Source organism: Capsicum annuum, chromosome 4 (genome assembly GCF_002878395.1).
Source record: "Capsicum annuum cultivar UCD-10X-F1 chromosome 4, UCD10Xv1.1, whole genome shotgun sequence".
NCBI lineage: Eukaryota > Viridiplantae > Streptophyta > Magnoliopsida > Solanales > Solanaceae > Capsicum > Capsicum annuum.
In genome coordinates, this window is record NC_061114.1 from 204,413,132 (window position 1) to 204,431,802 (window position 18,671).

An 18,671-nucleotide genomic window follows, 5' to 3' on the forward strand; every position below is an offset into this window, starting at 1 on the left:
CCTGGGTGATGACTTATCACCTGAGTGACGGCCCATCAACCCTGGTCATCAACTGATGTAATTATGCAATTTTTTGGGGGTTCCTAAGGGGTATTTTGGTCTTTTCCTCACTCCAAAAATCTTTCACACGAATTAAATCACCCCTTAAGCGTTATTAATCAGTCAATATTAGTTTTACAACATCAAAAACTTCCTCTTCACTCTCAAAATAAGATCGAATTAGGGTTTTCTCCAAGAACAAGAAATTCAAGAAAATCAAGTCTTAAGTTCAATATCTTCAAGAAACAAATCAGGATCCGGGTTTTATCTATCAAGATCTAGGTTTCATCTTTCAGATCTTATAATTTAAGGTACGTGGGATTTTCCTAAAAATTCAAGGGCAAAGAAACCTTCTTTAATTCATGCTAAAGGTTTAGAAATTATGATTTTTTGGAAAGGGTTTGAATTTTACTATTACTAGCATGTTTTAGAAGCCTTGATTAATATTATTTTGGTCTTTAGGCCTTTCCCCAAATTGATTTGGAATTATATATATATGTATGCATCTGTTTAAGGATGAATATTCAATTGAGAGCATGAATTATAATGAAATCCCTCTCTTGTTATAATTTTCCTTTACTTAGGATATGTTATGAATCGGAATGCATTTTGAAAAGCATGATATGAAACGTCTTGATTTATACTATGACTTGAATATGATTTTGAAATCAAAATAGAGGGTTGTGCATGTTGATAAATGTTGAATATACATATAATAAAAGAGTGCATGATTTTGCCAAAAGCACATGACCACCATATGTTTGAAGAATTCTTGCATAGTTTTGACTTATGTTTCAGAACATGAAATCTCTTTTACTATTTGCTTATTTGGGTGGTCTGAATTGAGTTTTTGATGAAAGAATTATGCAGGATGCATTATGGCTCAGAAATAGGACTTGCAAGTCTTGGTGTGACGACACCAACTCAGATAATGCCATGTTAATTTAGAACAGAATAGAGTGCATGTTTGAAATCAGATTTTCAGATTTTAAAACTAGAATGATATATGTTTCAGAACAGACTAAAATTGGGTATAAAGAGAGCTTATGTGGTTCCCCGAATAAGGCACAAGTTCAGACTACTCATTGCCCAAAACTGTGATTTCCCAATCCGGGTATATTATTATGCATTGGCCTAGTGCCCTGTGGCGTATCGGACTCAGACACTCTAAATCTTGCGGCACACTTGGGTTAGGGGCTTCCCCACCGAGTCAATCGCAAATTCCATATAGCCCGTGGAATATCATACTTGTAGGGGAGTGCCACCTAACTCAGAAGTAATACAAAGATCATGAATTGCAGTGACAGAAAGTTTTTTTTATGATTTTATCAATAATGCCCATGTGTTTTGAACTTATATCTTATGACATATTTTATGACTAGCTCTCAATTATTTTATTTATATAAAAGCTTTATTTTGGATTGCTCTGCGTACTAGTACAATTGTATTGACCCCCTTACCCTCCAGGTTCTGAGGCATAATCTAGGGGTCTTCATAAGCAGTAGAATTCTTCAGACAGAAGTGCAGAGTTCAGTTGGTGAGCCTTTTATATTTCAGAAGGCCTATTTATTTTTAGGCATTTATCATTAGTCAGGTTTTTGGTCTACTCGGGGCCTTGTCCCAGTTTTCAGATAGTTGTAATTAGTCATGTAGTAGAGATTTCAAAGACGGTTTTAGATGTTATCAGATGGTTTTGAATTTTATCTTTCATTGTTGAATTATATCAAACTTATGACCATGATTTCGTTCTGTTATATAATTCCGTATTTTTCCTATAGTATATGAATGATGTGCATGATTACCAGACAGATAGGGACGCCCGTGTCTTCATGGTTTGGGATGTCCGTCACGGCCAGGGACCTGGTTCGGGTCGTGACACTATTGATATAGTCTAATAACATAAAAGTCTTGGTCATGCCACTTCAAAAGTGTTGAATAAAATTTCATCCGTTGCTCTAGATAGTTGTACTTCTACTATAAAAGATTGTGTTGTTTGTCCTTGTGCAAAACTAGTGAAGTTACCTTTTCGTACCAGTATTATAAAAGCAATACTTGTTTTGACTTGATTAATTTTGATGTATGGGAACCTTATAAAACTGCTTTATGATGGCAAAAAGTACTTCTTAACAATTGTTGATAACTTCACTAGGATGTCTTGGTTGTTCTTTCAAAACCTAAATCGATGTTTGTATTGTATTAAAGCAATTTATTACTTATTTTAGCACACATTTCAATAAAAGAGTAAAGTGTCTAAGGTTTGACAATGGCACTGAGTTTGTAAACTCAGTCCAGAACTCTATGTTTAAGGCTCTGGGCATCTTACATCAGAGCTCTTGTGCTTATGCAACTTAGCAAAATGGTATGACTGAGAGAAAACATAACCATATACTTGAGGTCTATAGAGACATCAAATTTAAAGGTCATATTCCAACCAAATTCTGGGGTCACTGTGTTTTAGTTGCTAGTTATTTGATATATAGAATGCCTAATGTTATTCTTGATAATAAATCACTTTATGAAATGCTCTATGAGACTAAACCTAATCTTAATCATCTTAGAGTTTTAGGGTGCTTAAATTTTGTGAAATCTAATAAACTTAAGCCTAGAGCTATAGCAGCCATTCGCATCGCTACTCAAAACTCTCAAAAAGGTATATACAATTAAATTTTATTGGTAGTATGTTTTCCTCAACAAAGATGTTGAATTCAGAGAATATATTTTTCCTTTCAAGATCTTAAGAAAGATCAATAAGCTCCATTTCTTGATGTTTTTTAGTGAGCCATTGATGATATCTTCTTGATACAAGATCAAACACACAACAAGGAAATCAAGAGATCTACAAGACAATAACACTAGAGAATCAAAGGCCCCACTCGGTTTCTCTATGTTTTCAAGATAACGACCACAATATTAAATAAGATAGATAGAGAACACAAGATTACAATGACTATAGTGAATCAAAAGAGCCCCACAAGGCTTCACTATATCAACACATAAACAACAAGATTACAACAACAATAAAGTTACGGGTACATCAACAACAACAAGGAAGCAACAGATACAACAAGATACAAGATAAATAGTTGGACCAAATGAAGGGACAATCTTAAGAACCCAAGAATTGTGAGACTCTTGGACCCTTAACACTATTCATGACACAAACCTAACTCTAAAATTGACACAAGAGGTACTTTACCTCCTATAAAAACCAACGTATCAAGCCAACGATGCAATACAAATGATATCCACACTTGGGCAGCCCTAGTTATGGATTGGTGGCTTTTCCAAGCGCTACCTCACACTAGAGAGAGACTTTGTCTTACGTTAATAAATAACTAACTATCAAATGAACCCTAAAACGACTACTTATAGTTATTACAAAATAAAGGCAAAATTACTACACTACCCTTAATAAAAGGGGTGGCCATGGAGTGCATTTTGGTCACAATAAAGTGACCAAATTGCCCTTAATGAAGATGGCCCAAAACCGTGATCCATTAAGTGGCCAAACCCGAGAATCCTCAAGTCTTCAATGCTCCAAGCAATCTTCCACTCATGGCCTTGATGAATGGTAGGCTCAAAAAAGGTTTTCCTTGCATATTCTTGTGTCCTTGGGTGACCAAGTCTTGAGCCTTTACATGATGATTTCCAATCATGTCTTTAAAAATTAGGGTGGCCATTTGACTTGTATCATCCTCCCCTTCTTGAAAAGGATTCGACCTCTAATCCAAACCTTGCAAGAATAAAGAGAAGACAAACAAGCACTACATCCTCATGACATGAGGGTTAGAGTTAGTACAATAAACAATATCAACATGCCAAAGAGGTACACACTTGAGATATAGCCACACATCCTTGTCTTTAATCATGAGGGGCTTAGCAAAAATATTACAAAGGGGTGGCCCCCTAATTGAAAGTAAAGTCAACGCAACACATATAGCAATATTACTCAAAAAAGTGGACTGACCAACAAATATTCGTCCTTCACACCCTAAGAAGTTACCGAGGTCAAATGAAAGGCGTAACCAAGGTCTTAGGTCTTGGCCACTCTCACTTTCCCCTAGGGTGTCATCCTCAAAATTAAGCAAGCCCTCTTTATCACCATTGGAAGTAACATGAATAAAAAGAGGGTTGAGAAAAGTGTTTCAAAAGTCAACTTCAAATAAAGGGTTCTTATGCATGCATTTACGACTAGTTTCAAAATCTCCACTAGGAATATGTCCAACATAAGAAACACATAAAGAAGAAGTAGATGGCATTTCTAAGCATATATCATCTTCTGTTTCACAAGAGTAGTCCTCACATACATACAAACCATCACGGGCAGCCAAAGGACCACAATAAAAATCGTCTTCACAAGGACAATCACAACACGGATTTTCTAAACATTCAAGCAAATCAACTAGTGTTTGAATACTCTTGTCACTTGGTAATGGAACCTTAATCAAGTTGTAAGTGTTAGCACTAGATGGACACAAATCATTCTCACGAGGAGAATCAATTTCGTCATCTAAAGGATCAACTAGTGCTTGCATACCTACAACAAGAGTTTGGTCCTCATGCGACCTAAAAATATCAAGAGCATCACAAAATGAAGACTCATGCACTCCTACACTAGGTAAAACCGCAACTACATTCATAGGAGTGTAGGGGATAGCATTTTTACCTCATAGCTCACATGAACTACGGTCTTTATCTTGACGTGTGTCCGGGAAGCCCACTTGCTCCCTTGGAACTCCCATATGATCCAACCTTTCATTTATCACTTCCCATTGGCGGGTAATGGCTTCAAGTTTAGCCAAAATAGCACTTGCAGTCATGGGTTCCATTGTAATTGCACCTACAAAAAAAAAAGAACAAGCCTACAAAGCAAACCACAAGTTAGTTCAAAAAAACCTCACCACACTCTCACACACTTGATCGTCTCACACTTGGATTTACAAGTGTTGCAAGTCAGCTTGTAGTTCGTGATGAGTCAGGGGTGAGTCTACTCCTTGGTCGGAAGGGATTCTTTGTTTGAAGACTCAAGGAAATGATGTTCGAACTTGAACCAAGAAGTACTAGGATTTATAAAAATGAAAAAATCACAAAAGAAACGTAGACACGAATAATGGATGCAAAGGACGAATTGACAATCTAGTAGGAGTTTACTAGTTTGTTAATTTGTTCTAGGATCAACTAATGAACCCAAGAATCAACAATTAGAAACTAGAAAAATACAAATTTGAGCTTAATATTGAAGGTAAATAGTAATTAGGGTGACATGGCAGCATGTAATTGGTCTCGAGCCCACACAACTTTCATTACAAATTTGAAATTTCAATTTTCACACAATTTGGAATGGACGACAATTGTATTTGAAGGAAAAGTATAAGTCTTACGTCCTTTGTAAGTTTAATCTCAAACAGATGATCTTGACTTGTACTAGTTCCACCAAACAAGGCTCCTTGATTTAAGGATAGTAGTTGAAAAAGTTGATGGCAAGTCTAGGAAGTGATGGCTTAAGTCTTCTCACAAACACACTTTACAACTTTTATCTTCACTCCTTTTGAATCTATTTGCACTTTTTGTTGGTTTAAGTATGAGAAGAGATGAAGAACAATATGAACACAACAACAACCTTTTAATAACACATCAACAACCCACCAACAATGTCCTCCAATCTTCAACAACAAAGTATAACACACGGCCAACTTCAAATCACAACACATGGCCACTTCAAGTTCACAACAACAAGGTCAATATTATAAGCTCAATTTTAGATCTAGAGACCTTTTGTGTCAATGAGAAAGAAACCAACACAAGAAAACACTAGACAAACAAAAATCTACTAGCTCAGAAACCAACACAAGAAAACACTAGACAAACAAAAATCTACTATCTCTAGTACAAGTCTCGGCCAAGACAACTTCACAAGAACAACTTTCGGCCAAGAACAAAAAAATGGACAGTTTTCACCCTTTTTCTGGAATTTTTTGTTTTTTTTTCAATACTTTTTTTTCGATTTTCAAGTTTACGAGCCTAAGATTGATCTTGTGGGAACAAGGTCAAGCCATGATCTGATACCAAATGATTCAAGATCAAACACACAACAAGAAAATCAAGAGATCTATAAGACAATAACACTAGAGAATCAAAGGCCCCACTCGGCTTCTGTATGTTTTCAAGACAACAACCACAATATTCAACAAGATAGATAGAGAACACAAGATTACAATGACTATAGTGAATCAAAAGAACTTCACATGGCTTCACTATATCAACACATAAACAATAAGATTACAACAATAAGAAAGTTAAGGGTATATTAACAACAACAAAAAAGCAACGGATACAACAAGATATAAGATAAATAGTTAGACCAAATGAAGGGACAATCTTAAGAACCCAAGAATTGTGAGACTCTTGGACCCTTAACACTATTCACGACACAAACCTAACTCTAACATTGACACAAGAGGGACTTTACCTTCTCTAAACACGAACATATCAAGCCAACAATGCAGCACAAGTGATATCCACACTTGGGCAGTCCTAGTTACGGATTGGTGGCTTTTTCAAGCCCTACAACTAAGGGGTATTACACTCCTCACACTAGAGAGAGAGTTTATCTTATATCAATAAATAACTAACTATCAAATGAACCCTAAAGCGACTACTTATAGTTATTACAAAATAAAGGTAAAATGACTACACTACTCTTAATAAAAGGAGTGTCCATGGAGTGCATTTTGGGCACAATAAAGTGACCAAATTGCCCTTAATGAAGATAGCCCAAAACCATGATCCATTAAGTGGCCAAACCCGAGAATCCTCAAGTCTTCAATGCTCCAAGCAATTTTCCACTTATGGCCTTGATGAATGGTAGGCTCAAATGGGTTTTCCTTGCATATTCTTGTGCTCTTGGGTGACCAAGTCTTGAGCCTTTACGTGATGGTTTTCAATCATGTCTTCAAATGTTAGGATGGCCATTTGACTTGTATCACTTCTGAGGATGCATATATTCCTACTTAAACATCTAATGTGGGACCAACACAATCTACTTCTGTGTTAGTTAATCCACTACCACCAGTCTTCACGGATAATCCTTTTCCTCAAATTACTAAAGCAGGTCCAGCTCAACAACAATCTAATACTACTGATGCATCTCAAAGATCATCTAGGACCAAATCTGTACCTATTTAGTTAAAATAATTTGTCTAAACTGAGAAGTTAAGTTCTACTACTCCCTATAGTATCTCTAATTACATTTAGTATGATCACCTACTCGCTTCATATTAAGACTTTGTTGCTGCTAGTTCTACTGATATTGAACTATCACCCTATATTTAAGCAGTTTCAGACCCAAGATTGGTAGATGCAATGAAGATTGAAATAGTAACTCAAGAAGGGAACAACACTTAGACTATGGTTTCACTACCTGAAGGGAAAAGAGCTATAGGTTGCAAGTGAATTTTAGGATCAAATACAAGGATACTGGTGAGATTTAGATTCAAAGATAGACTAGTAGCAAAAGGCTTTAGCCAGTACGAAATGGTTGACCATTAGTAGACATTTTCTCCTTTAGCAAGATGGTAACATTCAGGTCTATCTTAGCTATTGCTTCTATAAGACATTGACACATCATCAAATAAATGTGTACAATGCCTTTCTTCAGGGTGAAATATATGATGAGATACACATGAAGTTGCCACAAGGCTTTAAGATCCCAGGGAAACAAGACTAGTATGTAGGCTTCTTAAATCCTTGTATGGCCTAAAACAGGCCCAAGGCAATATAGTATAAAGTTACTAAAAGCAATTCTTAAGTTTAGTTTTAAACAATGTGCATATGATTATTCCTTGTTCTTGAAGAAAAACGAAAGTGATCTAATAATTATACTTGTATATGTTGATGATTTGCTGATTACTGGTAGTAACCTGTAATTGATTCAAGAAACTAAGGCAACACTAAGTCGGGCTTTCAAAATGAAAGACTTAGGGGAGCTAAGATACTTTCTTGAAATTGAGTTTGCATGATCAAACTCAGGTATACTAATGCATCAAAGAAAATATGCATTATAATTGATTGTTGAAACATGTTTAAATGCATCAAAACCTATATCTACACCATTAGAAACAAATATCTAATTGACTACTAAAGAAGTGGATGATTATGTCAAAAGTCCAAGTAGAAGTATTACTGATCTTGAATTAGGTGTAGCAGCATATCAACAATCTAAGAAGTCTCATCTAGAAGCTGCAATGAGGATAATAAGGTATGATAGTGTTGAGTATGTTCCTACAAAGTCTCAACAAGCTGATCCTCTAACAAAAGCTTTAAGCAGAGCTCAACATGAACATCTATGTTCCAAACTAGGAATGCTTAATGTGTTTGCACCACCTAGCTCGAGGGGGAGTATTGAGGATATAGAGACTTTGACTATAAGGATAAAATAGTCATTGTATCTAAGTACTTAAAATAGTTAGTTATAAGATAGTTAGCTAACTAAAAAAAAGGGCAGCCCGGTACAGTAAAGCTCCTGCTATGTGCAAGGTTCAGAGAAGGGCCCCAACATACAAGTGTATTGTATGCAACCTTACCTTACATTTTTGCCAGAGGCTGTTTCAAGGCATGAACCCATAACATCCTGATCACATGACAACAACTTTACCAGTTACTCCAAGGCTCCCCTCAAGTTAGTTAACTAACTAACTAATTTATATATGCTCATTTTGTACTGTTTCATTGATGAAGAAATAAGAAATTCTCATTCTTCTGCTTCAATCTCTCTTCTTTACTTCTCCGCATCTTCTTGTTACTTCTTCTTTTAAATTCAACAATCAGCCTTTGGAGAAAATGATGAAGAAGATATCTATATGTGCGCGCGCGTGTGTTGATCTTCTCGTGTTCATCAACTTAAATTTCATTCTTTTTTTGCCATTACTGTAATGTGATTAGGCTCACCATTTAGACAGCAGCTCTATATATATTAATTTGAAAATAAATAATAAATACAATAGTGGATATTCAACATGTTTTATTAATCACAAGCATCAGACAACAATGAATAAATCAATCAATGACGTGTTCAAACACAGACTTAGTAAGCACAAATTTCCAAAAGAGAATAACAGGATTTAGAACACAAGTATTGAGTACCAGCTTCTAGGAAGGATCCATATTCAAGTCTAAGCTAAGTTAGTCTCCTACCACTGGAAGTGCGATCGTCATTTATAACATTTCAAAATACGTCACAATTTTTTTTTATGTGCAAGTTTGAATGTTTTAACTTTTGCGGAAGAGCAGAAGTGAGAAATTTCTCCCTTACGCCTCTCTTTCACTTTGACACACCATCTAAAATTGGTAGAGACTCTTTTGCATGTGAGCAAACTGCGCAAATTAGGTACAAATGGCGATCATCATTTGTTCCTATTCTAATTTTAACTCCCTCTATGTAATTTAATTTTGTGCGGAGTGAAGTTTACTAGATCACCATAATTATTAATTGGATTATGACATTTGGCTACATAGGAATGAGTATTCCCACAAGTAGTGTACCGATGCAAAGCATGCAAAAAAAAAAATGGTATGACTTTTTAGCATGATTCCTATTGATAAAATATGTGATAGGATGATAGGAATGCATTCACCTTTAATAAGAGATTTAAAATTTTGAGTGTTGTGAATGAAGAAATTCCGGATAAGTAGCCCCTTCTCTCTTCTTCCACTATCGCTTTTCTTCTCATATGTCATCTTCTTCTTCTTAATATCCACATCAACAAAAGCTTTTATCTCGCAATCAAGAACGACTCTTAGATTGTACAAGTCTCATTACCGGATTCTCACATGAATATAAATTGAAGTTTGAATTACACTTCTAAAACTTAAGGACACAAATTTATAAATATACGCATTTCTTAGTGACCAAATTATAAGAAAACAACATCAAATTGGTCAGTATTGTGGTTGCTTCTTTCTTGCTCTCCTTATTGTTTCTCTTTTCTGGTGGTCTAAAGTTGAAACCGCAACAATTAAATTTCAGGATACAAGGCTGAAATTTGAACTATACAGTTCGAACTTTGGGATACAATGACGCCCCTAGAATTGTAATTGGAAAAACTAAACTTCAGGACGCTAAAAATGAAAATCCTGAAGTTTCAACTTGAAAATAATAACAATCTAAAGTTAAGGACACAATGGCCTGAAGTTTTCAACCGAATAAAATCAACTAGAGAATTGGACTAAAGGATACAATGTCATGATTCTGAACTGAAAAACTGAAAATCAAGACACGATATCCTGAAGTTTTGAGTAACAAATCAGGACACAATGTTCTAAAGTAAACTTCAGGACATAGCGCCCTGAAGTTTTAAACTGGAAAACTGAACTTCAAACACGGTTTATACATTGGAATGATTTTTTTTTTTTTTTTTGGAAGATGCAGCAATATCTACCCGTTTTTTAAGTGGTAACTCAATGTTTAATAATTTGTAAAGGTTATGACTTAGGATCCTTCCGGACAGATTTTTTTTGTTGCTTCTTTGTCAAACTATACTTCTGTTATAAATATATTGAAAAGTTGTCCTATTCTTTCAAAATTCAAATAAGATTAAACTATTATTTCTGTTTATAAATATATTGATTGTTGAATACCTTAACCTAAAACATCGAATTGTGATCATTGATATGTTGACAAGAATACTACCTCTAGTTCCCCTTTTTTCCTTTTCCTCTTGTCCGTCATTAGTATTTCTTTCCCTACTAAAAGTGCATTATTATGTATCCTCAAGAATAAACTCAAGTGGTTGAGCACCTTCACTATCCACCGTTAGGTTGAAGTTTCGAGTCACACTCAAGAATAACTAGGAACACTAGTGATCCTCCTGGGTAGGTGTCAAGAAATGGACCTTGAGCCTAACTCAACCTCAAAAGCTAGCTCAAGAGGTGAGGATTACCTAAGTCCAAATAAGCAAACTACCAGTCTATTCCCCAACCAATGTGAGACTTTTACCCACTCTAACACCCCCTCACGCCCAGGCCCAACTGGAACTGGTGCGTGGACCGGGAGCCCAAAATGGGGATGGACCTGGCTCTGTGTTAGAGTGGGTAAAAGTCTCACATTGGTTGGAGAATGGACTGGTGGTTTGCTTATATGGACTTGGATAATCCTCATCTCTTGAGCTAGCTTTTGGGGTGTGAGTTAGATCCAAGACCAATTTTCTCACTAGGATGCTTTTGGGGTGTGAGTTAGGTCCAAGACCAATTTTCTCACTAGGGTGGGGGAAAACTAAAAGAAGAAAAAAATCCTCAAGGATAATAGGAGTTTTAAGAAAAACACTGAAACGTGAAACTTCAAATGGATATGGACGGTTATTGCTTAATAGAACAAACAACGTATCTTTTCCACTAATTTCATATAATTTGCATAACAAATTTCCCATTTAAAGGGTACTCATATGGAAACAGTCACAGACTTTTTCTTATCTCCCACAACAAGATAATATTTCCCTTCATCAATTACTGATATACCATACTTATTAGCCCTTGTAAAGTGTTCACAAGGGCTCACAATAAATTCAATCTGGCTTTTCTCTGCTGCACCTAAACGTACACTCTTGAATCCAATCAATTGCTTTCTTGGAACCTCATCATCCTTCACCTTTGAAGGCCTAAGAAACAACAACACAGGATGCTTACCAGCCATTTCCCCCTTGTTTTTCACCACAACATTAACTGATATTTTAGCCTTGTTGCAAACCTCTGATCCAAATTTTGAAACTGCAATATTATGAAGTGAATCGTTTTTGCTTGTCTTGTCTGATATTTGGTAATTGAAATAGAGTTTGTTAGGGCTGACAGAGGTGATGTTGTACGCATAAGTTGTGTAGCTAAGACCATAGCCAAATTTATAAACTTTTGGCCCTTTGTAGAATCTGTAAGTCCGCCCTGGATATCCAGTCGATGAATTAGGCCTCATGTTCATGTCTGTCATTGGTATTTTCATGAATTCCTTAGGATACCAAGTTACTGGTAACCTCCCCCCTGTAAGGTAAATGTGATTAGCATATTAAGCAAGTTTTCCAACAAAATGGATTAAGTATGAAGGGGTTGTTTGGTACGCAGGATAAGGTGGGATATCCTGGCTTAATCCTGGATATCCCACCTTATCCCATCCAGCCTGGAATTATTTTATACCATCTACCATGTGGGATAATTTAATCCAATGATCATAATCCCATGATAAATTAGGCTGCATTCCAAACGACCCCTAAATATTATTGATGCTGAAGTTAACCTGGATTATGTTCACCAAATATAATCTGTGTCAATGCAGCTGATCCACCTTCTCCAGGGTAACCAATCCACAAGATGCCTCCGATTTTCGGGTTATCCTTGGCAAAAGAAATATCAATAGGACCTCCACTTACTAACACCACTATAACAGGTTTTACAGCAGCCTCGGCTACTGCTTTAATAAGAATCTCTTGCTGGCCAGGTAGGCCTAAATCTACACGATCCCAGTTCTCCCTCTCCACATGCTGGTCTAATCCCATTACTAAAACAACATGCTGTGCCTTTTTAGCAATATCTACTGCTTCATCTATTGCGGCAGAAGTGCAGTTGACAAAATTGCAGCCTGGATGGTAGCCTATGCTTTTCACATCCCGCTGAAATCCTTGGAGTAATGAAACATTCTTGCAGGGAACGCCTGCATAGTTACCTAGAAGTAATTCGGAATCATTTGCTTTTGGACCTATTATAGCAAGGGATGTGGTTTTGATTTTAGAAAGTGGAAGGAGTTTTGCAGAATTCTTTAGAAGTACAATGCCATTTCTTGCTGCTTCAAGGGCTAGATCCTGATGCTCTTGTCTACAAATCTCTGCAGGAGAAATGTCACCGTATTCCTGTTTTCTTGGATCGCCATTGAATAGTCCTAGCCTCATTCTAATGGAGAAGCTATTGCGAAGAGCTCTGTCTATATCAGATTCTTGTAATTTCTTCGCCTGCAAAGCTAATCTTGTGTAGTTTTGCACAAAGGAACCACAGTTTACATCCATACCTAAATTGCATTTGACAAGGAAAAGGTCAGACAATTGCGACCAATTAATTGTGCAAGAACATTGCAATTCATTTAAGTAGATGCTTATTTATGTCAATGATCAATCTTCCAACATATAGATCCTTGTTATCCGGTCCTTCCCTGACCCTGCGCATAGCGGGAGATTGAGTGCACCGGATTGTCCCTTTTTTCTTAATGAATCGTACAAATACAAGCTTTATCATCAGTAAATAGGTTCATTTGGAATATAGAGTCAGTAACAGGAAAGACATCATTAAGTCTACAAATAGTGAGAACAGAGAAATTAAATAATCAATTACCAGCTTTAATAGAAGCTGCAATTGCATCTTCAGCTGTGTATCCATGGGAATCATTCATAACACGAACTGAATCGCAATCTGATACAATGTAACTTTTCAGCAATAGACAACAGTTAGTTTTAGGAAGGAGCAAACTTTTTGAAGGTACCAACACAGAAATATCCATTTGGTTCTTAGTTTTCAGTAAAACTTTACCCATTGAAACCCCACTGTCCGCGAGCAGTCGTGGTCAGAAGATCATAGTTAGCGCAGTTTGAAACGCCGTTGAGACGACTATAAGCACACATCAGACTGGTGGCTTTTCCTTCTTCCACACAAGTCTTGAATGGTGGTTGAAATGAATCTGCCATATCCTGTGGTTTAACCTGAATGACACATTGCAGTATTCGATAACAATATCCATCTTTTTGGTAAGCAAAAGGTGAAAATGAATATTTAATGAAAGGATAAACGTAATTTAACTTGTCATAACAGGTTAGTTACTGACTTGAGCATTGAAGGTGAAACGATGGTGGCCATTCCAGTAATCTAAATCTTGAGCAGCAAGGTGCTTGCAGCCAGCTGAAGCTTGAAGATTCCCATTTTTGAGCTTGCCGCCTTCAAAACTATCCCCTTGAAGTCCTCTTACATAAGCCACTGCATATTTTCCTACCATCATAGGGTCTTCCCCAGCTGTTTCTTGTGCTCTCCCCCATCTTGGATCCCTTAATATGTTCACATTTGGTGCCCAAAATGTCATTCCCTTTAGTTCACCAGCATTGTATGCTGCTCTTGCCTCTCTCGCGATTGCCTACATGAAGTACAACATCTCATAATGGCTATTTAATGCGTTCATTCGAATTTCTTTATGTACCATACAATGATATGTTGGATCTTTTTACGACCGTTATATCTGTTTCCGATAATCCAATTAGAATGTTATACAATCAGATACAAAAAGGTAATTTCATGAACGGGTGATCATTCTAAGGAAAATTGTATCCCAAATCAGATAGGCAGTAGCTAATACTACTTCGTATACCCAAGGAGAAAATAGAGATGTCTCCTACATTACCCATAATACGTGGAAGTATCAACGGAATTTCATAGTAGTCATTCGATCTGAATGCTACATGAAGAACATAAGCTAGATGATAGAACATGAAGACATAGATTTAGAAGATCATGACCTGAGTGTTTTGGTCCAAATGATCAACTCGGCAATCTGTTGCTAGAATCAATAGGTCTTCAAATGGTTCATTTGAAAAAGTTGAAACCCTTTTGATTGGACGATGGTGATACTTTTACAACTACTGTTATATAATATCTTTCATCTTAAAATGTCTTCATTAGATAATATTCATTTCCATTAACAGTACAATTCAAAAATCCATTTTCTCACATCTTTCAGAGATTTCCACTTAATTATAGAGATTTTAAACTTTCATTTGGCATTTTCTTTACCTAAAGTGCACATCAACTGTTACATAATTTTTTTCCCACTATCACTAATATCTTAGTATCAGTGGTGCCTTCGCAGAGCCAAGAAATTGAGAAGATATTGTTATGCCAAGGGGATTCGAAAACTTAAGTATATGCGCACACAAAAAAACAAAAACTGTATCCCTTCCTCCACTTAGTGTTCTGTGTCCAATTAAACATCACGTATAAAACTGAACATGGATTCGAATTAAGTATACTATAGCAGAGGCCTAAAAAGAGCAAATTAATTTATACCTGAGCAATGCGATACCAGAGATTTTCATCAAAGGTAGAAGCAGTAAGAATGATCTGAGGGAACTGAGTTGCACCTTTAATACTTCTATTCAAAAACACCCCTAATCCTTCTGTCGATAGGCCATGTAATGCCTCCGACCACCACTCATAAGCAGGGATATTAAGCCGAGGAATGGCTGGTGCAGTGTTACCCAATTGTGAGATTTTCTCGTCCAAATTCAGGCGTAAAATTAGATCGTCAACTCTTTGATCAACGGGTAATGAGAAATTACAAAATTTAAATTTTATGGTATCTGGATTGTATGTGTCACATGAAAACGGAGGACGAGTTGACTCAATATTACTGAGAAAGGAGATGACAATAGTGATCACAATAATTTTATGGAGTCCCATGCTTTGGTTTATTTTTCTAAGAGAAATGGGAAAAAACAGAAAATATGTCCTGTTTTCTGCTAGATAAAAAGAAGAAGAATTAATGGTTAATGTTTCGACCGTTACTAGTGAAATGGACTGGTGGCGCCAAGTGCAGAACCTTTGAAAAGTAACTGTTATTAATATTTAATTAGGTGTGTTAATAATGTCTTGGTTAATAAATTCATTCATGACAGATTTTAGACTGAATTAATTTCCATAACCCATGGCTAACTTATGTGCATGTATTTTCCATACTAGTATGAGGTAAGGAGAATCTTCAGGTATTTTGAAGTAGTAGAAGAGATGTACTCCCTCCGTCCCGACTCCCATACTAATTGGTCATTTTCTTTTTTAATACAGATGTTAAGAAATCAGAAATAAGAAGCTATTTTTGCTAATTTACCCCTTAAAAAACTTCTTGAAAACTGTTAGAGTTTGTGACCCGAATTTTGTTAATCCGGCCCTACAAAGTTCACGGTGTAATCCATGTTTGTGATTTTTCATGGGGTTTATGGTGGTAGCATAGGGATCGGGCCCAATCCTGAAGCCCACCACTGATCCCGTTAGGGGTGTGGGGGCGAAGCCCCGTGGTATGGACCTGTATGTTTTTGGGCCTAGACTTATTTGTATGCACGTATTAGATAAGTGCGTTTAATGGGCTGTTTCGTGTTGTTCTCATATATACAAAATTGAAACTATTGTCTCCACATTGTACTTCTCTCTATTATAGTGAATTCCTCTGCCTCTGCCTCTGCCCGTGGTTTTTTCCGTAAGAGTTTTCACGTAAATCTATTTGTTCTTATTTTTTCTTTTTGCTTATGGTTTGCTTATTCTGTCTGATACATAACCGAAACTTTATAAACAAGTGCGAAAACTTTCAAAAAGAATTAATTGCAAAGGTAATTCGAGACAAATTTAATTAATATTTTCTTGATTTAGTAAGGTGGACAACTATTTTTGATAAGATACCAACTAATATGGAGCGGAGGAAGTAATGTATTCTAACAAGATAAAAACAATCGTATCCTCATCTTTTAGACCTGCTCCATAAATTGTGTTAGTCAATGTGTTTGAAACAGAAAATAAGAAATATAGTTTGGACCTAATCCGTATAAGTGAACATAGTATCTACTTTGTTGTTAAAATAAATGAGCATCCTCGACATATGCACCGCAGGTGACTTATTATACTACTCTCTCGTTCCTAAATAAGTGATCTTTTAGCATTTTCATTTTTCACATTGTTTCTAAATAATTGATGTTTTAGGCGGTTGAAATTGAGGTAAAACAGCAGGAAGGAGCAAATCCTCCATTGTTGCAGAGAGTAATTATATTGTCACTTCCTGAGCCTATACCTGGACATAACATGGCACCTGGAATCACTAGTAATCCCAAGCGGATACTTGGCCTGGCAAACTGTTCATAATACTCAATTTTGAAAATATATTGAAGCTAGAAATACAGTTATGGACTAAATCAGTAGAAATATGATAACTTTTGAAATATTGAATCTCAACGTGGAAGAGAATGGAAAAAAAACTGTCTAATGTCTAATGAAGCCTCTATAACCCATGAACTGAAAGAGTTGTTGGGATATGGCCCCAAGCTACCTTTATTGGGAACTAACAACTAAAACTGAAACAATCTAATAAGCTGAAAATTTAGTAAATCATCACCAAGTCGTGTGGATGCTAGGAGGACTCACCACAAGCTGGTTGAATGGTCTAATGAAAGGACTAGATGCAGTCTTTAGTCTGTATACCAGAATCTACATCATGAAATGATATAGCACAAAAAGAGCGTTAATACTTTAAATGTATTGGTACATAAAAGCGGAATAAAAACTGAAACTAACATAACTTTGGAATCAAAATTTAACATACAACATGAGTAGGGAGATGTGAAATAAAATACTTACCGACTCTTTTCTTGCGAAGTTCCTGGAACTAAAGTAGTACAATGAATGAGTTATTTAAAAATATATAAAATCTTAAATAGTAAACTTCATGAAATATAAGCCCAAAACCAATTAATTGAAATGTTGTAGAAAAAAACAACTTCAATACAAACATCATACATAAAAAGTAACTAGAACAAATATGAAGTTTTGTCTAAATAGGGAAATTTTCTCTTAACCGACATAAAATCATGTGAGCAACATGAAGTTCAATATCTTGCCCACATTGAGAAGAGTCATCCTACACCTTTTCAGAGCGTAAGACTAAACATAACTTATAGATCCAACTCTTAGCCCGAAGGCAAAACCTACAGTAGCAACGTAGCTATGGACATGTAACTTCGAACTCATACCCAACTCGGTGTAAAATAATTCTCTCCAAAACATAATAGTTTCTCATATCATAAGTCTTAAAAACATGTTTTGAAACCATACTAGTCTATAAAATATCGTATCGAGGAAAATATCTTTCTCTGCGAGCCTTGGCTCTAATCATTATAACTTGCTTTACTTTTCAAGATGTTATAACTTCTTTTCACTTTTCAAGTCATGGTATCATATATGAGGGGTTTTCATAAACTTTTCATGAATTGGCTAACTTTGAATATACTTATAACAAGATTATAGTTAAACCTAGTGAATCAATGAAACCAATTTTTAATGCAACTTCTCAATTCACAAACTTTATGTGAAAACTAACTCTTGATTATGGATAGTAAATTTAAGTTCAAGAAATGACCTTAAACCGGAGAGTAATTCACAATACTAATTAAGCATATAGAAGAAAATTACAACAAGGATCAAGAACAACACTTAAAATATTTGAATCTTGCAACCCTAACTTGAAATCATGACTTAACATGAAACTGTGACTCAATTGTGAGGATGAACAAGGTTCTCCATGAAAGGCATTGCTCTTACGTACCTCAGAGATGAACGATAGGAAATAATCCTTTGGATTTGGAGCCCTAGATTGATTTATCTCGTAACTTAAAGTTGAGAGCTTGAGAGAATAAGAGAGGGTTTTGATTTGAAAGGGTAAGAGTTTCTGATGTTTTGAGGCGTATTTAATATTGAAAGAACAATTTCTAAAAGAGAAAGGACCTTCGTACCCCTAAAATAAAACAAAACTGAAAATATAACATCGAGGCGGAGGTCCATGGCATGGGGACCACAACGCCACC

The 18,671-nt window shown here is 35.9% G+C and overlaps 1 protein-coding gene across 2 annotated transcripts; it reads right to left on the reverse strand.

Annotated features, from left to right (window-relative positions):
• Positions 1 to 11,378: 11,378 nt before the first annotated feature.
• LOC124897700 (probable beta-D-xylosidase 7) lies at positions 11,379 to 17,494 on the reverse strand. 2 transcript variants are annotated; one of them, XM_047410930.1, is made up of 6 exons: positions 15,118 to 17,494; positions 13,889 to 14,191; positions 13,597 to 13,766; positions 13,402 to 13,493; positions 12,317 to 13,081; positions 11,379 to 12,063 (listed from the first exon to the last, which is right to left on the reverse strand). In XM_047410930.1, the coding sequence occupies exons 1-6, from the start codon at positions 15,508 to 15,510 to the stop codon at positions 11,474 to 11,476; spliced, it is 2,313 nt and encodes a 770-aa protein (XP_047266886.1). In that variant the 5' UTR covers positions 15,511 to 17,494; the 3' UTR covers positions 11,379 to 11,473. The 2 variants fall into 2 exon arrangements, with proteins under 2 accessions (XP_047266886.1, XP_047266885.1); XM_047410929.1 differs by having other exon boundaries at positions 17,236 to 17,490.
• Positions 17,495 to 18,671: the final 1,177 nt, after the last annotated feature.

Bases quoted from the DNA above. Each gene is read 5' to 3' on its own strand.
- LOC124897700 (XM_047410930.1), bottom strand. From the start codon at position 15,510: ATGGGACTCCATAAAATTATTGTGATCACTATTGTCATCTCCTTTCTC. The intron at 13,082-13,401 runs GTAATTGATTAT...AATGCAATTTAG, and splicing joins TGCAGCTTCTATTAAAGCTG to GTATGGATGTAAACTGTGGT. The intron at 12,064-12,316 runs GTTAACTTCAGC...TTTACCTTACAG, and splicing joins ATTTGGTGAACATAATCCAG to GGGGGAGGTTACCAGTAACT.